Source organism: Gopherus flavomarginatus, chromosome 8 (assembly GCF_025201925.1).
Source record: "Gopherus flavomarginatus isolate rGopFla2 chromosome 8, rGopFla2.mat.asm, whole genome shotgun sequence".
Lineage (NCBI taxonomy): Eukaryota > Metazoa > Chordata > Testudines > Testudinidae > Gopherus > Gopherus flavomarginatus.
The window spans coordinates 26,479,672-26,506,891 of record NC_066624.1 but is presented as its reverse complement, the minus strand read 5'-3'; the positions used below and the strand labels follow the sequence as shown (position 1 = coordinate 26,506,891).

The 27,220-nt window shown below is 44.9% G+C and overlaps 1 protein-coding gene across 6 annotated transcripts; it reads right to left on the bottom strand.

Annotated features, from left to right (window-relative positions):
- Positions 1-223: 223 nt before the first annotated feature.
- Positions 224-25,799, bottom strand: LOC127056867 (ras-related protein Rab-6A-like). 6 transcript variants are annotated; one of them, XM_050965203.1, is made up of 8 exons: positions 25,588-25,792; positions 18,614-18,672; positions 17,249-17,302; positions 14,179-14,284; positions 9,478-9,589; positions 6,353-6,446; positions 4,096-4,162; positions 224-2,806 (listed from the first exon to the last, which is right to left on the bottom strand). In XM_050965203.1, the coding sequence occupies exons 1-8, from the start codon at positions 25,664-25,666 to the stop codon at positions 2,742-2,744; spliced, it is 636 nt and encodes a 211-aa protein (XP_050821160.1). In that variant the 5' UTR covers positions 25,667-25,792; the 3' UTR covers positions 224-2,741. The 6 variants fall into 6 exon arrangements, 5 of the variants coding, with proteins under 5 accessions (XP_050821160.1, XP_050821162.1, XP_050821158.1 ...); XM_050965205.1 differs by lacking the exon at positions 14,179-14,284 and adding an exon at positions 9,862-9,967 and having other exon boundaries at positions 25,588-25,791; XM_050965201.1 differs by lacking the exon at positions 6,353-6,446 and adding an exon at positions 5,708-5,801 and having other exon boundaries at positions 25,588-25,781.
- Between the last annotated feature and the right edge of the window lie 1,421 nt (positions 25,800-27,220).

The following is a 27,220-nucleotide window of genomic DNA, read 5'->3' as shown; positions in this document are numbered from 1 at the left end:
AAGTGGTAGGTTCTTTTAAAGATGCATAAAGAATCCAGAAGACATTTCCCAGACAACCCTTAAGCTTCACAGAGAATCTATAGCTGAAGAATGCATTAGATTGGACAGCCTGTTACCTGTTTCTTCCACAGATAAATTGGTGATGGCCTTTGATGGGCAGGGGCTCTAAGTAAAGTAAATGGTGGCAGCAGCAGTCCTCTCCCCAAAACAAACATAGAAAAGGTGTTGGTGAAATAACTTTATTTAGTGTGATACACGGCTGTGGTCAGACAGTCGCTATTCATAATAGTCACACTTACTTGGCTAACAGCTAGGAGACGGCAGGGCCAGAGACACACACTCACTATTATGCACATTCATAGGGAAGGCAGTGGAAAGTGAACTATTTTATTTCACTAGGTTTTCCCTCCCGATTACTTATTCTCCCCCTCCTACCCCTTCCCCCCCAAAAAAAAAGTAAGTCCAGTGACTCGAGAGAACAATACAACACAGTGGCAGGGTATGTCTGCCTGTAAGAAGGGGGGAGCAGAACCTGTTCTACTGCAGACACAGACACACTGACAGAACATCAGCAATTCCCACACAACAGGGAGTATATACATAGTATGGGATAGGGCTTCACCCTGGGGGTGGGTTCTAAAGGACAGACTAGGCCATTGAGGGCTTCAGGTAGGAAAAAGGGAACACTCCAGAATAGGAAGGAGAAACAAAGAACAAAACATCCCAGCTTCTCCCTGCAGGTCAACTCACATGGAGAGGAAGGGACAATGTTGACCACAAACCAAATGTATCTATCTTAACAACAAGTAGCAGGGTGCTCCGTGGCCATTAAGTAAACACAACCAGAAGAGCCAGCCCTGGCATCATGAGTTGGGTGCTCCCAAAAGGGAAATCCCAGCTATCAGGGTTCAAGTTAGTTCATTCAGGTAAGAGTGACAGTTCATTCCTCTCCCTGGATAGGGCCACAGGGTTCACACAAAGAGCACAAGAAGTGGTGACCAACAAGATATTATACCAGGGGAAATGCAATTTTTTGCTGCTGCACCCCACCCAAGCCCCTGTTCTACTGCGTTGTCTCTACCCTCCCTTTAGGATGTACCCTGATACCACTACACAGACCAGGTGGTCAAATGGATGATCTAACAGGACTTCTCCATCTCTTCCTTGTACATTCCTCTCAGCCAATGGACAAGCCTGATCACAGCAGGGCTGTGGGTGGGCACAGAGGCAAACATCACTTTTAAAAAAAATCACCTTTAAAATGATCATAAGAGTCACTAGGAGATGTTCCCTCAACCCAAGCTAATGGAACAGAAGCAGCCACAAAAAGCAACTTTTCCCTTGATTTAATCCCATCTTCCCCTCCTTTGAAGGTGGGAACAAACCCATCCTACTGCTTGTCCCAATGCTGGGAACATTATGACCTAGCATCTTCCCCACATACAGAGTTGGGGAGGTTCTCCAGCAAAGGCAGCTGCAAGGTTGAGAGTAACCATGTCCTATTTCATAGGCAACACACTAGACTAGAACTGCTGTTACCCAGATTCAATCTAGTGGAATACAAGATGCTCAGCTGCCCTTCCACCCCATTGGTTGGAGCTGCTGGCACTGGATTGAGCCACTTCTGCAGTGCAAGCCCCATTTCTGCATAACTAGTAACTGAGTAGCTTGTATCCTATCTCTGGCTAGCAGACAGTAGGCTATGCATGTTCCACAAGAAAAAGGAGTATGTCTGCAGGTGAAGATAACCAGAATGGGACCTGGGATACCCAGTCCTAATACTGCCATCCTAGGGATAAACTCTAGATTCCATCTGCAGCCTGCAGATAGAGCCCAGGTCATCCACAGATGCAGTCAGGCAGGCTCTCCCACAGAGATTGAATGCTGCAGCAAGTCTGTCTAACCTCCTCCCCTGCAGCTGACAGCATTCCCCAGGGTAAAGAATCCAACTGAAACCAGTGATCCTGGGGAATTCTACCCACCACAGGACAAAGGGAGCAAACAAGATCAGTGGCTTGTGCTAGAGCAGATTGGGAGCAGACTGTCCAGTGCTCAGCTCTCACTCACACTGATGTGGGAAGTGAGGAGGGCAGGGAAGCTCCTTCTTCCAAAACTCAAAAGACCCAGGAACTGGCTAAGACCAACCACAGGAGGGAGGGACTGGGAAGCCTGTACTGTGTACTCTCTGCAGGAAGCAGGACATGGAGAACAGATCACCCCCAACTTTCAAAACAGGCAAGGCCAAATCAAATTGTGACTAGTTTTAAAGGAGAAGCCTCTGAAGGGGAAAAAATAAAAAAAAGGAAGTGGTGCATGGGAGAGAAAAAATTACTGGAGTGGAAGGAAAACTGGTTAAGATGCAAGGCAATTAGGGAGGTGGAAAACCAACCCTCAGCTTTATTTTTGTTTTCCCTAATGTGGCAGCTTTTTTGTTGCATTCACAGAAAAATACACTTGTGCAGATAGGCCCAAGGTGTGGGATGGAGTAAAGGGCACCGTGCTGCCAAAGTGCACTACTAAAAGAAGACGACATGACATTCATTCTGCACTCAAGGCTCATACCATGCAATAGGAGGGGCAGCCAGGGCTGTTTCCCACCAGCTAACAGGGAGCTTGCTGACTTAGTAGATTGATTAGTTGTTTCTTCAGTTCACAGAAAGTAGGTTTGCCTAGCCAATGAGAAGTGATGCTCTTCAGTGAGACTGGCCAATCAGGGAAAGTGTTGCTATACAACGGGCACTTTAGCAGGAACAGCCGCTCTCCGTTACTGGCTGCTCAGGAGGTTTCTCTAGCTTGATGTCAATCACTGTAGAAGACAAGTTAAGGAAGCCACCTGGCCAAGGTCATGGGCATGGCATCACAATACAACTCAAGCCCAGTAGAGCACATAGGACAAAGCATAGACCTTACCTAACCCAAGAGTAAAGTTGGGGGTTTCCACAGTTAAGAACTGGATAAGAAATGCAGCCACCTAGGTGGCTTGGTACATAGTTCCTGGCATTGATGCCTATGAGGTTTGCTTTTTGAAGCAGACATCTCCAGAACTAACAGCTGTCTGAAGGCATTGGTAGAGAGCTGCTGTTTTTGTGAAGGTTGAAGCTATGAACAAGTACTGAAGTGACAGCTATAGATTTGACATCTGACAACCAAGGCTGCTGTGATAACAGTTGAATCAGCATGCACTGCCCAGTACAGCACCCACTCTCCTTGACAGAAGCCAGCACTTTGACTACAGCACGTTAGCAACTACCTGTAGCTTTAAACTAGTGTGACCTGGGATTTGGGGCATTTTTTTTACTATAAATCTGAACTGATCTTTCTCCATAAATAGCCCATGGCAACCCCCTAGTCCCATGAAGCATGCTTCTCAAGAACAACTGACCGTCTCCACCCCATGCTATAATACCAGATGTATGCACATATGGAGTTACCCGTTGCTGTTAGAGCATTAGCTAGATACATGGGCAAGTAATGAATTTCTATGGACTGTTGCTTGGCAGAGGCCATGTTCCTGCCCTTCAATCTGAGACAGTCATTTAGGAGCTGAGTTTGATGGTTCTAGCTAAGCCCCACTTGGCAGTTCTCTCTTCTGTAATTCTGAATAGCCTCTCAGTCACCCTTCCGGAGAAGGGAAGATGCGTTAGCAGAACATGTACTATACACTGAAAAGCAGACATTATGCACGACAACAGTGGGGGGACTGGCTTCACCCAGCACTCTGAAGGGAACACAGAGGCCAGTCAGAAGGATCTCTGTATTGCCCAAGGTCATCTTGCATGCAGAATACAGAATCAGCAAAGATGAGATCATACTGAATCATTACAAATCAAAACACATTTCATACCAAGCCTAAACAGCAAAAGCTCAATACTGGCCCCAGTGGTACAAGTGGCCAAGACATTTGGCCGCAGAGCCTCAGTTTACACATGCAAGTGAGCATTACAATATAAAGGCTACTTATGCTTTGCAGCGATGTAACTGAATCGAGGTCCATGACTGCCCTCAATCTGTCAAGGACAGCAAGCCAGACCTAGCAACAAGGAAAACTGGCTAACTCTTGAAACAAAAAAGTTACTGCATAGCAGATAAGGATACTGTCTTCTTTGCTCTTCTCAGGTGTGCTGTCCATCCCAGGTAAGGCAGCAGCCACACGGCGGAAAAGCTGAAAGGCAGCAACCAAAGCAACAGGTGAATGCAGAACTTGTCAAAGAAAGTAAATTTTCTCTCTACAGTCTGCTTTTCAGTGTACGGTACATGTTCTGCTAACGCATCTTCCCTTCTCCGGAAGGGTGACTGAGAGGCTATTCAGAATTACAAAAGAGAGAACAGCCAAGTGGGGCTTAGCTGGAACCATCATGTATCTTTAGTTCATCTAAAACCAAGATTTTGCCAAGCGTTACACATACATTTTAGCCAGCACTGCAGTAATTAACACAGTCCTCACAAGAATGTCTCTAAGGATGTTATTCAACCCCAATCTAAATATTTTATCGAGTTTAGTAAGTTACTGAATACCTACAAAGCACACCTTTGGTGCAGGATTTTGCTTCAGCTTTTTTATTTCTTTAAATGTACCAGACCATTGCTACACACGTCACAAAATGCCAGTATGTTAAGAGCAGGCTGGCTAATAATTCCATCCTGCACTCAACAGGAAAGCAAGTGAGAGGCAGCAATTTACCATTCCAACCCCACTGCTTCTGTGCATAGCTCTTATTTTGTTACTGGATGGTGCTATCCATCACTAAACTGATCTAGTTTGCTCCAGAATGAGCTCAGGATTCTAGGGACATGGTGTTTAAAAGCCTACCTTTTAAGTTAAAAGAAATCCAAGCTCTGAGGCAGTGAGTCAGGAGTGCAGGGGCTGACTTGAAAGTGCTGCACATAGAAAAGAGCCTGTCCTTAAAGGCTATCTATCCATGTTCTTCCTTCCCCACCTCAGACAATCCTGAATAGTGCCTCAGGTGCAGGATGGTAATTGTGGCCACCACACACAAAGCTGGACTTACCTTGCAGCACTAGAGAAATTCATGCATTACAAATTTCTGCTAGGCAATAAAGCAATGCTATCAAGTAGATTAGGCCCCAAATTTTACACTAGTACAGAGTGATCTAGGTAAAGAGTAAAATGAAGTTACTGTTTGAGAAGTCCCCACACTCAAGCGTGAGGTTCTCTGCCAAACCTGCTGCCCTGCAGCATGCTGTGACTAGTGCAAATCAGAGATGAAGAATTTCCTGACAGCAATGATGTTAGGTGTACTTAAAAGTAAATATGGAACAAGATTTAATTCTGTCACAGCAGAAACCACCACCTGGGGAAGGAAATTCCATAGGACACTAATTTAGCTGTGATTTGAAGGGAACACAGGTGCTTTGTTTCCAAAGCTCTGACATGCTTTAGCATATCAGTATATGCAACAAGTATTGTTGGTGTCACAGGCCTTGGAACAGAATACGTCAGCTGCTGACAGGATTCCTTAGCATACTGAATGAGCTACCCTTGGTTTTGCAGGACAGGGCGCCTCCTCTATTTAAAGGACAGACTGCTTAAAGGGAAGAATTTCAGAGGCTGGGAGTATAGAGGCAGAGGGTAAAGTGGGAAGTGAAGATTTGATGCAGCACAAAACCCAAAAAGCAGCTCATCTCCCTGATCACAGTGAAGTGGAAAGTGCAGAATCTGCATCCTGAGGGCACAGTGCTGCTCTACCTGTTTCACATTGTATCCAGTCTTCGCACTTGTCTCAATAAACATCACATTCAGCTCTTTGGCTCTCTGCTCACCTTCCTCCGTAGTGATTTGCCTGGACAGACAGATGCAAACAGGAAAGAAAGAGCAAGAGAAGGAAGAATAGACAGGAGAGAGAAGGCATGAGTTAGAGACTTCTGTGACTGAAACACTCTTCAGTGAAGGATTTTAATAGCAGAGCATTGTCCAGGAAGAGAGATCGTAGGGCTTCTGAGCCTTTACGCCCCTCCCTCCCTTTACCTCTTCCTTATGCTCCAGCTAAGACGGGACCAACCCAAATGAGCAGCTGAGGAAATATGTAGATTATAATTACCAATAAGGATGAGTCTGCACTGGGTGAGTTTCATGTAACAACACACTTAAGTCTCATTCATAGCCTCCTTGTGGGGGAAGGAAAGGCCCTCTTCAGCTGTACCTAGTGCAACAGAATCAGTGTGCAGCCATGCAAAAAGCAAGTTCCCCAAGTCAACAGAAGGAAACTCCATAAGGTGATAGGAAGGTCTCAGAAAGGCTCCAGCAGGAGGTGAAATTCAACAGCAAGTACTGAGCTGCTGTTTGGAAGCTAAGCACCTGCAAGAGCATCCCTGACCAACGCCCTGTACATACCTGTTTCATGTTATATCCTGCTTTAGCACTGGTTTCAATATACATCACATTCAGTTCTTGGGCCTTTCTCTCACCCTCCTCTATAGAAACCTGTCTACAGCAATGAAAACAAATCACAGAAAAGAAACCAAAACAAAGGAAAACTAGACAGAAATGATACTAGAAATTAAAATAAACCACAAAGGAACTGGCCAGCAACTGAAACAACATTAGTTTGGAAAGAAAACATACAGGCTACACAAAATAAAATGACAAATTAAATAAATGGCTCAACTCTTCAAACATGTTTGACACTACAGCTTAGAGAACAGTACCTGGTTCTTCTCAAGCGCTGAGTTTCCTGAAGATTTTATCAAGAGGACAGAAGTCATGGCCAGGCTCAGATTAACACAAGGGCTTTGTTTAGTTTAGGATTAGAGGTGCAGTGTGTTAACTAACCAACATGATCTGAACACCTAAAACTCTTGGCAGACAAGGCAGGTTCTTGGTTTGACCAGAGTTTTAGGTATTAGATCACATTAGCGTGCTCAATTTAATGTCATCACCTTTAATTCCTAGTCTAGGCAAAGCATCTGGTACCACCTAGATTACCCGACTGGGTGGGAATTTCTAATACCACATGCACACCAACTACAGGTATACTGCAAGCATGGCAAAGTCTCTGGCTTTTTTGTTAGGGCTAGTACAAATGATAAGCTGGCATACACAGAATGCCCTACACTTCTGTCCCATCAGTCATCCTGTGACTGATGAGGTTCCTATTGTATTTTCCAGTGCTGGAAAAAGAAGAGTGGCAGATTCCACAAGCTTGCTAAAAATTAGAAAGCCCAAAATCTGAGAGCCAGACAACTAATAGTATTCTGGGCACCCAGGAAAGACAACATACTAATTGCTCAGGCTATACTGTTATTGTGGATAGAGCATGGTTCTCATGTTTTATCTAGTCCAGGGGTGGGCAACCTGTGGCACGCGAGCTGATTTCCAGTGGCACTCACACTGCCCAGGTACTGGCCACCTGTTCAGGGGGCTCTGCATTTTAATTTAATTTTAAATGAAGCTTCTTAAACATTTTAAAAACCTTATTTACTTTACATACAACAATAGTTCAGTTATATATTTTAGAGTTATAGAAAGAGACCTTCTAAAAACATTAAAATGTATTTCTGGCAAACAAAACCTTAAATCAGAGTGAATAAATGAAGACTCCGCACACCACTTCTGAAAGGTTGCCGACCCCTGATCTAGTCACTTTCCCTGGCTGATCTAAAGTGAGGCAGCTTGGAATCCTTGTCAGCCAGATTTCTCAGTCCAGACCATTTGATGTGTGTTAATTACAAACTAGTTTAAGTTGTTCCTGGGTGGGAAGAGTTTTCAATATTCCTGGAATGTATGGTAAGGCATCATTTATGGTGGTGTCCACTGAAGCTGGGACTCTGTAAAGTAACCTTAGTAGAAAGGAACTTTGAAAACAGAAGTGAACTACAGTAGAGCTACAGGGGAATGAAGAAAACATGACAATGGTTTAGTTCAGTTGACACAGAGCATCTGTCAGTAGCCCAACTACTAAGGTGGCATAGTGAGTAGGAGCCTAGCCTCTGTTAGTAACTCGCTGCTAGATGGTTTAACAGAACTGCATATGTTTTCCCCAGTGGGGCCGGAAAGCTGAACACAGCAGTAACGCATATTCTCCCTAGTGAAGGGGAAGTGGTATGGGTAGACAAGGGTCAAAGAGAAAATGAGACTCATGGCAGCAATATACACTTGCAAGGCTGAGTATCATGTCACATGAGCACTGTATATCTCCAACACAACGGGGGGGGGGGGGGGGGAGGCAGAGAAGAAGAGAAGGCATGCAGTAAACTCTAAAATGATTTTTATACTTCATGGAAATGGTAAAATAAAAGCAGATTTAAAAATACCCCTTTAACAGAGTTGTGCAGTCAGACCTCTTGTTGAGCCTCACGTCAAAGCAGAGGAAATTAAATAGCCAACTGAGGGTGTTTGGCTGAATGTTTACAATTTTTCTAGCACGGCTACCGCACCAGTGAAAGAATTATGTTTGACAAAGCATTTCTGTTTAAATTCCTCTAACGCGTGAAACTCACCCAGCAGACAGATGTATCTTGTGGGCAGCCTGGGGTGAATTGTTTTAGTTTGGTAAGACTGCATTTGGCTGTGAAAGTTCCAGGTGTTTTCTCCAGTTCAGCAACTTAGATTTTTTCTGTACACTAATAACTCAAATAGGTTAACTTGAAGCAAATTTTCCATGGAACTCAGAACTCAGTAAAGTTAGTGCTTTTGACATAGTTGAAGGTAACAGGTTTGAAATTAATAGTTAAAAAAAATACTGCGCAGTCTAATTTTTCCCTCACTAACAATGTGCTGAGGTGCCTAGCATGAGATACAAGAGCAAACATGCTTAAGAGGTTATATACCATGAAATAAAGGCACAGCAGCTATTTGTATCTACAGTATTTCTATTGTGTCCATCATAATGGTACTTATGTGACATTTGAATCTTAGTGCACTTCGTACAGTTGAGAGTGGCCAGATTCATTTTGGTTAATTGTGAGTTTGTTTCATTTGCCGGTTCCAAACACTGCAGTGCTGTGCTACTGCAGGGAATTCTGTTTTGTAGGAAACCTCTCTGTTGATCTCAGATTTTGTAAAATCTGTTTTCCACACAGCTATATCTGATGCCAAATTAGACCTGACAGGGCCTCTTACATGTGCCATGCACAAAGACCCATTTAATGTTGCTGTGGGAACCAGAATTTCCTGACTTTTGTGAAGTTACTTTTTCAGTCTTATCTCCCTATTAGCAGCATGTTTTGTACCAAACGGTGTGGAGCAGGTGCTTGTTTTTGGTAGCCTGAGAAGCTTTTTCAGTTGACTTTGTTCTAACCAGGATTTGTACAGTTTATAACAAGACAAAGCACCTTGGGCATTCTATTACAGATGTTATGGAACAAACAGGAAGGACAGTGGGAATCTCACTCATCGCAGGCTACTTAAGCCCCAAAGGGCCATTGCAGTCTGGGCTTAAGAACAGTTAGTGGTCCCCCTAAAAAGTATACCAGTCACTTGCTGTCAAACTGGCAAGGTCACCAGCTCCCCTCCATTACCTCTTGTCTGCCAGGTCAGTTTTATTCCCCACCAACATGATGATGACATCACTTCCTCTCTCTGTTCGCACGTCATCAATCCATTTGGAGGTTTGCTGGAACGAGTTCAGATCTGTGTGATGAGGGGAGGATTGAACACATTAACTAGAAGCTCTTTCAAACAAGGGGATAATGAAACACTTCTAAAACCACCTGTCTCTTTACCCCTATGCTTTGCCAATTCCCCCAGCACTGCACAGATGACATCCTTAGATTAACCCAGAAGGTAAGAGACAGTTATGTTTCTCATGCTATCTTTCTATAATAACTCATTACTGTATACTCACTAGCCCCTCGCTCAAGCATAGCATTTCAAACACAATGAGACATCGAAGCACCACTCACTTGTAATGTCATAGACTACCACAGCAATGGTGGAGTCGCGGATGTAGCTGGGAATGAGGCTGCGGAACCGCTCCTGGCCTGCTGTGTCCCAAAGCTGTAGCCGAACCTGCTGGTACCAGGCCAGGGAGAGCAGAAAGAGCAAAGAAAGAAAGAAGAAAGGAGGAAACTGTCCTTTAGAGAAAAGGCTATTTGCCAGAACTAACTGTTTACAGGTCTCAGTCTGGGAACTGGACATTTGCCTTGCTGACCAGCTCCCTGAACATGCAAAGAGCAGTGAACCCAGCAGTTCTATTTATTTCAGGATGTAAGAATTACCCCTTCTGTGTGCCAAGGAGTCCCATGAAGTTCACACCCTTCCGCTCCCCACACCAATGAGCTCTACCTTGAGGCTATTGCCATTCCAACCAAAAAGGACACCCACTGATTCCTATCAACACTATTTAACATTGTGAAAGGTGGCCAATAAGTAACCTACCGTGTTGGCCATTCTCTCCAAGGGAGGAGTATGCTGCCTCCCTAACGCACCTAGGGTACGTCTTCACTACCCACCGGATAGCGACTGGTCCAGCGGTGATCGGTTTATCGCGTCTAGTCTAGATGCGATAAATCTACCCGAGCACTCTCCCGTCGACTTCTCTACTCCAGCCCTGCAAGAGGCGCAAGCAGAGTCGACGGGGGAGCGGCAGCAGTCAACTCACCGTGGTGAAGACACCACGGTAAATCGATTTAAGTAAGTCGACTTCAGCTACATTATTCACATAGCTGAAGCTATGTAACTTAAATCGATCCTCCCCCTAGTGTAAACCAGGGCCTAGTCTAGGGAGCTAGAATCTCAAATCTGAACCCCTTGTGTAATTCTCAGATTTATACTCAATGCAAAGACAAGGGACAACTTCTTCAGGAGATAAAGTAGTGAAATAGCATCTACATTCTCCTCAGCATCAAGCATCCAAAAAAAGGTAAAGGGGATTTTTGTGTAAGCTTAGGTCAAGAGGTTTCAGGAAGAAAAAAAGCACACGCAGCAAGTCCCAGCCCACAAATGGTATTCAATGCTCCCTTGCAGGAAAACATGAAAAGCAGAAACATGCACCAGTTACTTGGTAAGAAGAGGGCAGTTTGGTCTCTAGCACAGCAGCTGTATTAGCTCAGTCAGAATATCCAAAGCACAAAAAGGGCTACAGGAGACACCACAATTTAAAAATGTTATTTCTCCCTCCCCTACTCCACCTTCACATCCACAGGTTCTTGGGAGGTCAGAAAGAAGCAACGGTGATTATGCCTGATAGAAGGTGTTTCCTACCTACATGCAGCATCAGGGCTCAAAAAAGGTCCCTAGATACCACAATGGAGAGTGAATAAATGCTTACTAAAATATATCAAGTAATTTCACCTCAGATTTCCCCTCCCCAAGATGCTGCCAACTGTAATCCCATTGTCAGACTGTTCTGCAGAGCAGTGCTGCTGGGGCTAGAAAAGCCTGCTACTGACATTCCCAGTGATCAAACATGTTTGGTGTGAGCTAGAAGAAGCCCCAGAAAGAACCCAGTAGGAGTATCTGAGCAGGCTAGATGTGCTCACAAATGCTAATTGCCTAGCAGTTTGGAACAGTGGCCCTTTTATGCCTGAAAGAGGATGTTAGTTGACTGAGCTTGCAGGTGCCAAACACTAGCTATAAGATAAAGGTGGCAGTTTTTACTAAGGAAAGAGAAGGGCAGACTGCCAAATTCTGTTCAGGAAGAGACTTGTTCTTGGAGATGCTTTGGCAGACCACCTCTCCAAACCCCCATGGTACCAGAACTAGAATCCACTCCATTGCCCTGTGACTTCAGGAGCATTGGGGGTCTAACAGTTTGTGTTTGAACAAGCATAAAAATTCATCAACACCAAGCCATAGTCTGACACATACAAAGGTTTTTGAGACTGTTTCAGAAGCAACACAACCCTGAAGTGGTAGGGAGAAGAGACCCCAAACAATTTAGCTGCAATACTCTATGAGCCCCCAGAAGTCAAAACTGATGCTCAGCCAGTCTCTGGGGAGTAGTACCACCACAAAACCCTGAACAGTGCTGTACAAGGGCTGTGCTGCAGAGAGAGAAACCCCTTTCCTACTCTGGGAGGAGGAGAGGTCCTCATCCAGACATTTCTCTCACCTAGTTTAGCCTCTGGTATGCACAAGTTGCCTGGTCTCCTTACAGTACAAGGTAACAGACTTCAGAAGGAGCACCACACTGTTACGGAGGAAATGGACCAGCTTGATTGCACAAAAGCCCCAAACCTAGTAATGCCTCACTTACACGGCTGCCATTCATGTTCCTTTGTATCTAGAAGGTGTTACTGAGAGGTTCAAGCACTCATTCTGGATTTATTCCTCACCACTCCCCGAAGGCCAGCTGAGCTCCTGCTCTGCCAGCTTCTCAGCAGGCAACCAAGTATGTTGTACCGAGTGCCACAGCTTTGCTGATCTGCTAGACTGTTTTGACCAGTGGCTCTCAAACTATTGTGCTGGTGACCCCTTTCACATCGCAAGCCTCTGAGTGCAACTCCCCCCTTATAATGTTAAATATATTAAAAAAAGTGTTTTTAACATTATAAATGCTGGAGCAAAGTGGGGTTTGGGGTGGAGGTTGCCAGCTCGCGACTCCCCCTGTAATAACCTTGTGACCTCCTGCGGGGTCCCGATCCCCAGTCGGAGAACCCCTGGTTTTGACTTATTGGAGCCTGTTTAAGTTTGGAGAAGCTGAAGTTGCTGTGGGGACAGACAGCATAAATGCACGGGTTTTTTTTGTTGTGTGTGGGGAGAATAAGGGAAACAATTGCAACATCCTTCTTATCCCCAATTCTCACCATTTCAATTGTGGCCCAGGCTGCGTAAGCACAAACTTTCACTCCAAGTCCAAACAGAAATGCAAGCTCCCCATAGCCTGCTGCAGAACAGGCTGAATAGCATGTTATACCCCTCACAATATCCATCCCGGGACAGATTCCTCACAGACTGGAAGAGTGCGCATCCTGTCTCCCAAAATCCAACCTCAGCTAGAGCTGTTCCCAGGTGTACAGCCAAGCATGTCCGTGTCTATGTCCAGAAGGCAGACTAGTCCTCGTTTTCCCCTCAAATTCCTGCACGGTGCCCTCTGGCACATTACATTTGTATGTTCTGCCACCCCAGAGGCCTTTCCCTGAAGGAAGTCTCAGAATCATTCCCAAAGTGGAGTAAGCTTGGAAATTACAGAGACCTCAACTGCTGGTACCCACTACAAATCACTGGGAGAAATTCAAACAGAAAAGTGATCTTACTTGTTAAACATTTATGTACTCAGCACAGTGCAAGACAAAAGTAAATCCTTAGAAGTTAGAATATTGTATCCTAAACTCTAGATTAAAGGGAATCTAGAAAGGAAAAACTGCTGAGGCAGTGTTTTTTATTTTACTTAGATCTAGTCTATACCATATGGTTATACTGGTATAACCCTCCATGTGGACACTTTGGATATAAATCACTTTTTGATTTCCCAAGTGATAAACTAAACCAAGAAAAGGAACTCTTAATAACGGAATAAGTGTCTACCCCAGGGGTTATACCAGTACCACTATCAATTTAAATTCACCCCTTAGCTTACACCTCCCATATAGACAAGACCATTTTAATTTAGAGAAAGTTTGAATGATGGGTTTTTCCCTTCAAAGTGGTTTATTCTTTAGAAATGCCAGGAATATTAAATTTTGCCTTTCCCTTTTTGTTAGAGAGCTCTTTGGACAAGCCAGACGTGCAATGTGCAATTTTTTAAGTTGGTGTTATGCAGTTTCAGACAGTTTGAAAATAAAAGAAAAAGTTACTCCTCCCAACTCAGGTTTCCCTTCTTTGGTATCTTTGTCAAATTCCTTCTAGTACTCTATTTGTCCAGAGAAAACCTACAGCTCTAGTGTTAAAACAAGTAGATAAAAGCTTCAGAAAAACCCTTTAAGGCCTTTTTTTAATAACAGAGGGATATAAAAAGGCATTAATCCAATTCACACACATACTCACCCTTTGTAGGTCATCTTTAAGGTTTGAGATTTGAGTAAATAGAAATAAATGCTTTCCCAATTCCCAAAGCAGCCTTGATGGAATGACTTTTGGAAGTGGGAAAGAAGAGACTTTGGCTACCTCCCCCAGTGGCAGCAGATCCATCCACAAAACACCTGCAGGCCTCTCACTGCGAGCCTAGCCCCAACCCCATATGGAAATGAGCCCCTTCCAAAAACAGAGCTGTCTCCTCCACTTAGCTCCTCCACTTGTTAACAGCAAGGCCCCTGCAGGAGCTCAGGCTCAATACCTACTTGTAATGTCAAAGACAACGACAGCTGCAGCAGAGTCACGGATGTAGCTGGGAATGAGGCTGCGGAACCTCTCCTGGCCGGCTGTGTCCCACAGCTGCAGCCTGATCTGGGAAACAGAAAAATGTAGGGGGGAGAGGAAGGGGAAGAGCAGGAAAAATGGAAACAAAATAAAACCAAAACCCAAGTGAAATAAAAAGAAAACTATTTTGCCAGGCAAAAAAATAATGCAAACAAACATTCAAAGGAAAGTTAAAATGGAACAAAAATGCAGTGCAGAAGAATGAAGAGTGATGAAGGTACCTCTCCATCCCTTCCATGCAATGGCCGCAACTAACATGGCAGAACCATCACTCAGCCTCCAACTCCACACTAACCTGCTGACCTGTGAGAGACACTATTTCAGTGGAAAACCAAAACATCCCTCATAAAATCACTTCTAACAGCATTCACCAGAGATGAATCATGAATGTGTACCTATATCACTGCATCCTGCCAGTCAGACAGGACAGGGCAATCCACAATGCTTGCTGCCTACACATAGCTATATGAAGTCACACCTAATACATAAGGACTAAATCCTCCTGGAGCCAGTCCCAGATTAGCTCATTATGGAGCCAAGAGGGACTTTGTTTAATCTCATTCAAAGGTCTAAAGCAGTGATTCTCAAAGTCCGGCAGCCGCTTGTTCAGGGAAAGCCCATGGCGGTCTGGGCCAGTTTGTTTATCTGCTGCTTCAGCAGGTTCGGCCGATCAAGGTCTGCAGGAAGCAGCATGGGTCGAGGGATGTGCTGGCCGCCCTTCCCACAGCCCCCATTGGCTTGGAGCAGTGAATCGCGGCCAGTGGGAGCCACAATCGGCCGAACGTGTGGATGCGGCAGGTAAACAAACCTGCCTGGACCCCCAGGGGCTTTCCCTGAACAAGCAGCGGACCGGCTTTGAGAAGCACTGGTCTAAAGCACAAAGGTAGAATAATGACACCTTCAACTGGGGTGTCTGATAACACTATAGCAGGAGAGCAAACACCTTCTAAACTGGCCTACTGTCACTCATGCTCAGAACAGATGATCCCACAGTGGAAAAAGGGAATATGTACAACAGATGACACTGGAAGCCATTACATGAGAGCCTAAAAAGCAGGACCACCTGCAAGCCCTTTGTGCTCACTCAGTAAATTATCTTGGGATGGTGTGAAATCTAACAGTTGACTTTGCTGACATAGAACTGGGCTCATCCTTACTTATTGATGAAAGTTGTGCCATGTGGGACCAGTTTTCACAAGCCCTAAAAAGAAAAAATCTAGAAAAACCTCTCAATCACGCTGACTTGGGAGCTGCACCCAGACCTTGATGGCTGAGGGCAAGTGGAGCTTCAGTTCCAGGCCAAATCTCTCCACACCTCAGCAGCCTATTCCTCTCTTCCATTCCAGGATCACACAAGTTAAAGATTCATAGTATGAAGAAGAATGAAGCTGCAAAGCTTTGAACTTGTACTTGAGAATTCAGGCTGTTAGTAAGCAATACTGGGAGGTGAAGGACAAAGTTCCATCCATCCTCCCAGGCTGAGGCTGTAGCTGTGACATGGAGCTCTGTCTGACAGTTATGGGTACTCATTAAGGTAGATGAGGTTCCTCAACACTCCATTTAATTTGGTGCGTCTCATCCACCCTACAAGCAAAGAGTTGTAAGCAGCATGTTTGTGTTCTATCTCCCAGTCAAAGCCCATGAGTGTTTCTCTTGGCAATTTACTTAGGGCTGATTTTGAGAATGAAAAGTACATGCACTAGGGGCACAGACAATCGTTTCTTCTGTTCGCTGGTACAGACAACACAGGATGGATTTACAGTTGGAGTATCTGGAACAAGAATAGCTCTGCGGGGAGGATACATCCAACACACCAAACCAAGTATGCACCAAAGTGTTAATCAGGCCAGTGTGCAAGCAAGGCCCTGTCATGCTTCCATCCAAGCATGGCAGCCAGAGTCTTGTCTCAGACTTGGCTGGTGCTAGATTTCACAAGGCCTTGTGAGAAGAGACATGCAGACAACCTGAGAAGAGGTATTTTTGCTCCTGTTTAATCTCCCATTTTGCCATCTTTGCCCGCTTTTAATAGGCTTTATGGCCTCTGGTGGTCCCCCTACATGATCCAGAAAGCTAACAGTGGAAATAATGCGAGAGGAAGGCAGTTAGGAAATTCATTCTCTGCCACAGTGGACCAGAGAGAGGGATGTTGCTCTGGTTTGAAGATCAGGTGCAGAGGCAGCATGCCCAGTGTCACCTAAGCAGAAGGGTTAGCATCACATCACTCAGGACCAGTGACTGTCTCCAAAGGAAAGCCAGTTTCACCTGCTCGACCAGTGATGACTACTCATTGAGATTCAACAGGTAAATATACCAGAAGGAATGGGGGAGGAATCTAAGAGGCCTCTCTATGCACAGGGCACCTCATGTAGCCTACACACTTGACTGTATTGTTTCAATGAACATTTTCCTTCCACCACTGACTTTATTCAGAGATATGTTTGCTATCTGAATGTTGTAGGTTAGAATTATGTTACTGACTTATCTAGCCACCTGCCCTGTGAGAAGTGACCTTCTTATCCTCAGAAATCTTCAGTGACTTCACAGAGCAGAATCACCCCAGGTCTACTTCGATCCATTGATACGGACAGTCCCAAAGGCAGCACTGCAGCCACTTATGAGAATGAGTATGTTATGCCTGTGATATAGCAGCAACAAGCACAACACAAAGACAGCCCTCTTCTCCAAGCAAATGGAGTTGTGAACTTGACCCAATTTTGCATAGTGCTTTTTTGACCTTCCTCTGAAGCACCAAGTAGCATCACAAGTACCAGAAACAGGACCAATGGTTTGAGCCAGTACAACAGGAAACAGGATTCCATGCAGACAGATTACTAGCCTGACCAGGTCTGGCAACTCCTGTCCCTGGGAAGGCTGCTGTGGGATTTGGAGGAATGGCCATTGCACGAAGAACCAGGCAGAAACATTGTGTATGAGGGCAACTGCCGCTCTTGTGGCTGCATTTGCCAGGTTAATTACAGAGTCCTCACTCACCGTGCGGTCTTCTAGATACATTGTCTTTGACAGGAAATCAATTCCAATGGTTGCCTGAAAAGAAGAAAAAAGTCTTAACCTGCAATTTGTCCTCTTATACTGGTTTGTAAATCATTATATTTATTAGTCTCAAAAAATCTTCCAATTAAGTTTGTTCATGTGCATTTATTGCCTCAATCTGTCCATGAGAGAGTGTCTTACGAAGTGTGACAGATACGGCAATTTTCTGCAATATCTTTGCAAGATCTTATTGAATTAAGTTTAAGTAGCTTTGGAATCCATTGTATTATACATGCAAACCTTATCTCTTATTGTGGGACTGCATAACTTCTTAGGGAGGAGATGTGACCAAATGTAAATCCTATGAAGCGTTCTGAGCATCAAAGGACTATTTTAAACAAAGTACCAGACAAGAAGGAACTTTTGAGACAAAATTAAGTGGGTTTCCTAGGAAATGCTTGGGAGGAGGTGAATGCAAATTCCCTCCTCCTGATCCAACCTATTGAAGCTATACCCTGAGGAGAAACCCATTCTCTGCAGATTACCTATTCCTGGAATCTGAAGATCAAAGCCTAAACTACAAATTCATGAGAGTGCTTGTTCTGAGCTAACAGGTGTTACAAACCACAGAAAAAACCCTTGGTGGGATTTGAAGAACTGATCACCTGCCAGAGCCCTTGTGGGAGCTGAATTATCTCTGGTAAAGCTTATTGGTGTGTGTAGGTTCTTTTACTGTTTAATATATTTTCTCTGTAATGCTTTCACCTTAAGAATAAGTGTGCTTGCTTAAAAAGGGCTGTGTGAGAACTCATAACTGTGGGCAATTATGCTGTTTATAGCCTCTGACAAGAAAGCAAAATGCTCATGCTGACTTGTCTAGGCAGTTTGACTTGCTGGGAAACTCAGTGTAGGCAGGGAACTGTGTAGCCTCTATAAGGAGGGAGAGTTACACAGGTTCCACATCTTATCCATCTCCATATGGCACTGAGATATCAGCACCCACCTATGTGAAACGTCATGCGTCTAGCTTCACATAACACAAGAACCAGGGGTCACCAAATGAAATTAAATAGACAGCAGGTTTAAAAACAAACGTAAGGAAGTACTTTGTCATACAACGCACAGTCAACCTAAGGATCTCATTGCCAAAGGATGTTGTGAAGACCAAAAGTATAACCAGGTTCAAAGCAGTATTAGTAAGTTAATGGAGGATAGGTCCATCAACGTCTATTAGCCAAGATAGTCAGGGATGCAATCCCAGGCTTATGGAGCTTCTCACAGTTCTTGGAAGGTCAGTTCTTCCCAAACAATGAAGGAATTTGATGTATTTTGATAAAAGAAAGCATTTACTGGGCTCCCACTCACCTGATAAGTATTGTCAAAACTGTCATACATAAACCTGGTGATCAGAGATGTCTTCCCAACTGCAGGAGGAGAGAAAAATTACTTTCAGTGGCAGAAAAGGAGTAAGGCTGCTTCCTGCAAAGCACAATTAATTCAAATGATAAAACTTCCAAACTCAATGTTCGTTGCTCTTCTCGCTACAACCTTCTTTGGCCTGTAAGGAACTGTCTATACTACAAAATATCTAAACAAAGAACCCAGTCACAACACGGTTAAAATATACTGTAGAATAGACCTAACCAAGTCACATATTTTCAAGGTTGTACTAGTTGATTACTAAGTATACTGTAACCTGGTCTTCAACTTAGTTCTAGCTAAAGTGTAGATGGGATCTAAAAATTATTCATTTTGCTCTCCCAAAACAGTGCCAAATCTGTGTAAATTATTTGTATTGTAACACCTAAAAGCCCCAGACACAGACCAGGACATCACTGTATTAGGCTCTGCCCAAACAGAACAATGAGACAGATTGTAAACTGGGGCGGGGACTAACTAAGAGACAAATGGATACAGATAGAGGTGGAGGTGGAGTACAAAGAAACAGTATTGGACAGCATGATAGGCAGTATTGGACAGCATGATAGGCAGTGACCCCAGCACACTAGCAGATTAACCATTTTTTGTAGGCATCACACAAAAGGAATTTTTAAAGGAGGGATCTGAAAGTACATAACAAGGTAGCTTTGTCGATATTTATGGGAGCGCCTCACAAGTATGAGGGGTAGCACATGAGAAAGCATGAAGCTGCTTGTTTGAAAATTTAACAAGTGGGTAATGGAGGTTGGTATCATGGGCCGATTAGAGACAGGAGTTGACATCTCAATAGTGAATGAGAGATGATAGGGAGGGTAGGGACAGTCTGTGAAGGGCCTTGAAAATGAAGACAAATAGCTCACGTGTGATACAACAGAAAAGTGGGAGCCAGCAAAGAGATCCAAAGAGAGGGATGATATGGTCAAAACAATGGGCTAGTAGAGTGAACTTTGCAGTAATATTTTGAATGGCTATGAGTGGGGCAAGTTTGTGTGGTGAAGATCTAACAGGGAACTGCAGAAAGTCACAGAAGAACCAGAAATAATAAATGTTGTGAAATCTAAATGGCTTCAGTGGGCAGAATGGTAGGATAACAGAAGACAAACAAGCTAAGCTCCACCAGGAAGGTCATCTTTACGGTATCCAGTGGCACAGCTGATCTAAGAAGATGGAGGGATAATACTGAGCAACCTAAGAGCTCTTACTGCGATTTACCATCAATGGGAAACTTATACCCTTGATAGAAAGAGGTGGGGTAAATTCTGAGCTCAGCTAAGGACTTCTGTGGTCTGTTGAACCAAGGAGGGAAGTAAATGCTTGCACTTGTCAAGGCCAGCAAAAAAGATATTGCAGTAATCAAGACGAGAGCCTTGATGAGAGTTTTAGCTGTGTGGATGGATAGGAGAGGCTGTATCTCAGAGATGCTAAACAGAAACAATCAGCAGATGCTACAGGTCCGAGTCAAAGCTGATGCACAGGTAATAGGCCTGTGAGATACACAGAACAGTGGTGTTGTCCATAGTGATTGAAAAATCAGGTATTGGGGAGGGAAGATCAAGAGTTCTGTTTTAGCTATGTTAAGCTTGAGCTTATGACTAGACAGCTACAATGGGAAGTCAGAGAGAGAGGCTGAGATTTTAGTTTGGAGACAGGTCTGGAGAAGACGACAATCTCCAAGTTGTAAGCATAGAGATGGCAGCTGAATTTGTGTCTGCAGATGAGACAACCTAGAGATGGAATAAGAGGACCAAGAACAGAGTCCAGTGGAACCTCCACAACTAGCTGAAAGGGGGATAAGCAGAATCCTTTGAAGAACATGCTGAGGGAGCAATGAGAGGTAGGAGGAGAACCAGGAGAAGACAGTCACTGAAGTTAAGGGAGGACAACATTTCAAGAACAGTGTGGTCTGTGATGTCAAAGGTGGCTGACAGGTCAAGGAGGATGAGGCTGGAGTAGTGGTTCAGAACTCTGGCTAGGAATAAATCATTAAAGACTTTCACAAGAGTGGTTTCAGCAGAGTGCAAGGGGAAGAAAGCCAGACTGGAAAGCAACTCTAGACAGCAAATGACTGCTCTGTTTACAAAGAGCTTAGAGACTTCAGAAGGAAGAAGGCGTGGTAGCTGCAAAGGCAATTGGGGTCAAGATTTTTTTTTAAGATGGGAGGAACTAGATAAAGTAAAGTATTCATCTGTTGTGAGGGGAAGAGCCAGAAGTCTGAGAGAGGTTAAGTGGAACTGCACGGGAGGGGATGAGAGTGGCTATATACGTTACACTACTATACTACTTATGCTATTTTTTGGCTATTTAATACCAATATGCAACTTATATCCCATTTACATCATTATGGAGTTTGACCTAGAGATGTCTATGGCAACTGCATCTGCTTATACTAGGTATGAAACCAGGCTCTAGGTTTCTTCATTTGTATCTACCTTTCTCAGTTGCACCAATGCTTCTGAGCACCCTCTCTTTCCCTTCATGGGAAGAGGGCATAATTTTTTGACAGGAGTTATCAAGTGGTTTCATAACAAGGTCCACATTTTAATATGGATCCCTTCCTATCCATTCACAATTGCTTAACTTATCTGTGGAAACTACAGCCATTGCCAACATACATAGTAACATTAGGAAAACAATGTATTTTTAGCTTTCCTTAAGCACTGTTTAGAAGCTGAATGGAGAAGGAGCCGGCACTAATCAACTCTCCATGGACAACCAAGCACTCCGCAGACCACCACTGGAGAATTTGCCTTATGGGATCATTCGATTTTCTCATGTTCTCCTTTACCACCCCAACCTCCCATACTGCGTGACCCTCCCTCTGCCGCCTTCCCAACCTGGACCATGCTCCCTCATACAGCTTCTAAACACTGCACTTTCAGCCCTAGTTTACGCTTAAAAAAACAGCTGCTTAAATACATTTGGGGATAATCATATTTTGCAATTGTGTTCTACAATGCTGGACAGAAGTCACCATAAGTGCTTTAACCATATTTTGGTGTAGATAGCTACCAAACCATAGACTCATAGACTCTAGGACTGGAAGGGACCTTGAGAGGTCATCGAGTCCAGTCCCCTGCCCTCATGGCAGGACCAAATACTGTCTAGACCATCCCTAATAGACATTTATCTAACCTACTCTTAAATATCTCCAGAGATGGAGATTCCACAACTTCCCTAGGCAATCTATTCCAGTGTTTAACTACCATGACAGTTAGGAACTTTTTCCTAATGTCCAACCTAAAACTCCCTTGCTGCAGTTTGAGCCCATTGCTTCTTGTTCTATCATTGGAGGCTAAGGTGAACAAGTTTTCTCCCTCCTCCTGATGACACCCTTTTAGATACCTGAAAACTGCTATCATGTCCCCTCTCAGTCTTCTCTTTTCCAAACTAAACAAATCCAATTCCTTCAGCCTTCCTTCACAGGTCACGTTCTCAAGACCTTTAATCATTCTTGTTGCTCTTCTCTGGACCCTCTCCAGTTTCTCCACATCTTTCTTGAAATGTGGTGCCCAGAACTGGACACAATACTCCAGTTGAGGCCTAACCAGCGCAGAGTAAAGCGGAAGAATGACTTCTCGTGTCTTGTTTACAACACACCTGTTAATGCATCCCAGAATCACATTTGCTTTTTTTGCAACAGTATCACACTGTTGACTCATATTAAGCTTGTGGTCCACTATGACCCCTAGATCTCTTTCTGCCATACTCCTTCCTAGACAGTCTCCTCCCATTCTGTATGTGTGAAACTGATTGTTCCTTCCTAAGTGGAGCACTTTGCATTTATCTTTATTGAACTTCATCCAGTTTACCTCAGACCATTTCTCCAATTTGTCCAGATCGTTTTGAATTTTGACCCTGTCCTCCAAAGCAGTTGCAATCCCTCCCAGTTTGGTATCGTCCGCAAACTTAATAAGCGTACTGTCTATGCCAACATCTAAATCGTTGATGAAGATATTGAACAGAGCCGGTCCCAAAACAGACCCCTGCGGAACCCCACTTGTTATACCTTTCCAGCAGGATTGGGAGCCATTAATAACTACTCTCTGAGTACGGTTATCCAGCCAGTTACGCACCCACCTTATAGTAGCCCCATCTAAACTGTACTTTCCTAGTTTGTCTATAAGAATATCATGCGAGACCGTATCAAATACCTTACTAAAGTCTAGGTTTATCACATCCACCACTTCTCCCTTATCCATAAGGCTCGTTATCCTATCAAAGAATGCTATCAGATTAGTTTGACACGATTTGTTCTTTACAAATCCATGCTGGCTATTCCCTATCACCTTACCACCTTCCAAGTGTTTGCAGATGATTTCTTTAATTACCTGCTCCATTATCTTCCCTGGCACAGAAGTTTAACTGGTCTGTAGTTTCCTGGGTTGTTTTTATTTCCCTTTTTATAGATGGGCACTATATTTGCCCCCTTCCAGTCTTCTGGAATCTCCCCCGTCTCCCATGATTTCCCAAAGATAATAGCTAGAGGCTCAGATACCTCCTCTATTAACTCCTTGAGTATTCTAGGATGCATTTCATCAGGCCCTGGTGACTTGCAGGCATCTAACTTTTCTAAGTGATTTTTTACTTGCTCTTTTTTTATTTTATCTTCTAAACCTACCCTCTTCCCATAAGCATTCACTATATTAGACATTCCTTCAGACTTCTCAGTGAAGACCGAAACGAAGAAGTCATTAAGCATCTCTGCCATTTCCAAGGTTAACCATGGTTAGTTGCAGTTTATTAACACTTATGAAATGGTAATTTCTGTCCACACAGATCTGAAATGACAATATTATAGCATTTGGATCATAATTACGATTGACAGAATTCAATTTTTTAAAACAACTGACAATATCGACGTTTATTTAAAAAAAAATTCTATTTTTATCAATATCTGTTTTCACCATTGTGGGAAATTAGGGCGGGAGGGCCACAATCTTTAAATATTTATCCTTGAGTTGCAACCCTTCTGTAAAGTAGGGAAGTACTATTATTCTTATTTCACATGAGGACGAGGCAGACACACTAAATGTCTTCCCAAAGGGCATGCAGGAAGCCTATGAATCATGGTCTCCTGAGCATCAGGCTAGCGCCCTAACCACTAGACCATCCTTCTTCAAAAATGTGAGCTTTCAGCAGAGCAACAGAAAAAGCCCTTTCTGACTGTTTGCACCTGGGCATGGTGCTCCCCCAACCTGTCTAGAGGAAATGCATCAAGATAATGCAATTCTCCCCACAGGTGTGGAGAGTGGATTCCTGAAATCTCTTTACCCTACTCAAGAATACCCTCCATATGCAGCTCCCAGAAATTTGGAATTACTCTAAACCCAGTAGCTTTCAGCCTGTGGAGAGACTGATTTCCCACTAAGAACCTCAATGGTAATCTCAGCACTCTATACGTGCACATGTGACTGCAATCGTGCACATGTTATGAACATTAGTCAGCCAAGACATAAAAGTCTGCTTGCTTACCCTGTGATAAAAAAAGTGAGCTTTTTTTAAACTCACCTGCTCAAAAGGGAGTGAGCAGAATTTTGCAAAGCTGGATAATGCCAACAACACACACAGTGGGCTATGTCTTCACTGAACAACTGAACTGGTGGGACTGAACCACCATTAATATAAAAAGTTCAGTGTGCCTACACTGTACACACTGAATCATATTTTGAAGCAATTCAGTTTTGTCCACACTAGGCCATTTCTAAAGCCATTTCAGTTGCACTACTCTCTGGGTGTCCACTCCCAGTTCTTAACACAGCTAACAGAAACTGTGGATTTGGGGATATCACAACCAGTGCACTGCAGAAGAGTAAGAGAAGAACTATTTGCAACATTCATTCTATAACTCCAAATACTTTCATCCACATTGGCACCAAAATGGCAGAGGCTGAACTGTTTTTGGACCAAGCGATTTGGGGAGGCATGATCTGGCTGGGGCACTTGTGCCTGGTCACCAAGCGTGTTACAGGTGTGCTGACAGGAGCATGTCATTGTCAGAATAGCAGATTTCAGTGATGCAGATAAGGTCTTATTCCTAAGGCTAAGGACTGGAGAGCTGTCTAGCCTTGCTAGACACCCCACACAGCAGCCCAGGGCTACAGTGGTGTGGACATAGCCAGCAGGTCTCATATCTGTGTCTGGCTTTGTGCGAAAAGCACCAGGACGATGACAGCACCGCCCTTCCCGCCCTCACGGAGGCTAGAAATCATGGAAGGGATGATTACAGCTCCTGTGGAAACCGACGAGGCCACACCCCAGGCCACTGATGCAGCCATTGAATCTGTTTCTTCCACTTGGCCACAGCACACCCCCACTCCTGGCTCTGCCCCGCCTCAGGCCTGGACCCCCACCCCCAGCTCCGGGTGTCCCCCTCCAGTAACAGAGACACCACCCCCCATGCCCCACGCTCAGAGCCCACACTGCCCTCAAGCCTCCTCCGCCCCCGGGTTTACCCTGGCCCAGGCTCGGACCCCACCCTGCCCCAAGTCCCCCCGGGTTTACCCGCACCCAGGCTCGGACTTCACTCTGCCCTCAAGCCTCCTCCGCCTCCGGGTTCACCCCGGCCCAGGCTCGGACTCCACCCTGCCCCCAAGTCCCTCCCGCCCCCGGGTTTACCCCGGCCCAGGCTCGGACTCCACCCTGCCCCGAAGCCCTCCCCGCCCCCGGATTTACCCTGGCCCAGGCTCGGACGCTCGCTTCACCCTGCCCCAAGTCCCCCTGGGTTTACCCCCACCCAGCCTCGGACTCCACCCTGCCCTCAACCCCCTCCGCCCCCGGGGTTACCCCGGCCCAGGCACGGACGCTCGCTCCACCCTGCCCCCGACGCCCCCGCCCCAGTCACAGAGAGACCCCCCGCACCCCAGCCATGGCCCGGCCCGGCCCGGCCCCGCCCCGCTCACCGCTCTGCTCGCCCAGGAACACCAGCTTGAACTTGCGCAGCGGGTTCCCGAACTCGCCGCCGCTGCCGGGCGCGGACATGGCGGAGCGGGAGCCGGAACCGGGACTGGGGAAAGAAGACGCTGCGAACTCCCACCGCTCCGGGACCCACCCACCGCCACCGCTTCGGACGTCACTTCCCCAGACGCAAGAGGGAAAACGTCATCCCCCTGCGCCGTGGGCTCATCCAGGCAAGCGCATGAGCGACGTATTCACGTACCAGCTTGCCAGTTCCTGTATTCTGACGTCACCGTGTGCTGATGTGACGTCACTTGGCACGCTGGTGCTGAGGTCAAGGATGGGAGTTTCACACCCCAACGCAGTAAATGTCTGAGATGTGTTAAGCAAACACCCTTCCCCCAGAGTGTTAGCCACTCCCACCCAGCCCTGGATGGATAAGCGGGATCCCCATGCACCTATAACAGGACCCCCCCACTAGATGTATAACAGGGGGTCTCCCATGCACCTATAATAGGGACCTCCCACCAGACAGATAACACAATGTACTTGTAAAAGGAACCCCTTCACCAGATGAGTAATGGCGCTCCCCCGTTGCACCTGTAACAGGACCACCCCCCTCCCACACACACCCGATTTTTACCTAAAATCCTCCCATGCACCTATACCAGGGGATCTGCACCAGCTGGTTACCAGGGTTCCCCCTAATCCACCTATAATGGGCCCACCCATCAGATGGATTACAGGGATCTACCCTTCCCTGCCCAAATGTACTATGGACTATAAGCCTCCATTTGCAAGACCAACACCATGTTTTTAGCCTTCATGGGCCTTGAATACTTAGGTCACATAGTGAGAATGCTGATGCCCTGCACACACTAGTACCGTACCTTAAACATTGCTACCCCGGTTGTAAATTATGGATCTGAATTTTCCTAGTGCAAACGTAACCATGGTTGTAGGGGAAAATCCTAAATATATAGGAAATGACGTCCTGTCTAAACATGGCTTTTGTTGCACTTATGTAGCAGCACCAATGTAACTAAACCAATGCAACATCCCTGTGTACATGTGCAACACTGAATGAGCTTCTCCAGTGTAAACCTACCTACATAAAAGCAAGCCCACTTTTGCATCAATGCAATACATAAGGAATTTACTCTAGTGTAACTACATTGATATGGTTACACTGGTGCAAATTTCCCTAATCTAGACAAATCATGAGGCAATGATCACTGAGGCAACGATATCTGCCTTGAGTTTCCAGACAGACTCTGAGGTCTGAGGTGTGAAATGCCCCATTCATCTTAATGTAGTATTAACTCTGAAGTCTAAATATAACAGTTTACATCACTGTTGTTCATGTTGGCAGAAATATCCAGCTCCCAAACTGCAATGCCTTTCTAGCTGTTGGAATTTATTTTCATCATAGCTTCTATGATTAAGTTATGCATTGTCAATCCAAACAGAGCATGTGGGGCCAGGGTAAAAATACACTGAGTTTAATAACACAATAAAAAAGAGTGGATACTATTGACTGTATTATTCTTTTACATATTTAATTTTAAATATTTTTTTTAATATTTAAATTTAGCTGCCACAGAGTTTCCAGTCTCTGCGCCCTTCAGAAAATCCAAG

What these genes read in the sequence shown, in the direction of transcription:
- LOC127056867 (XM_050965200.1), bottom strand. Translation starts at nt 25,666, where the DNA reads ATGTCCGCGCCCGGCAGCGGCGGCGAGTTCGGGAACCCGCTGCGCAAG. An exon ending in GTTCCTGGGCGAGCAGAGCG is followed by an intron (nt 18,673 to 25,587) that starts GTGAGCGGGGCG and finishes CTCCTCCTGCAG; the next exon opens with TTGGGAAGACATCTCTGATC. An exon ending in CTGGATACAATGTGAAACAG is followed by an intron (nt 4,163 to 5,707) that starts GTAGAGCAGCAC and finishes GCTGCCTTTCAG; the next exon opens with CTTTTCCGCCGTGTGGCTGC.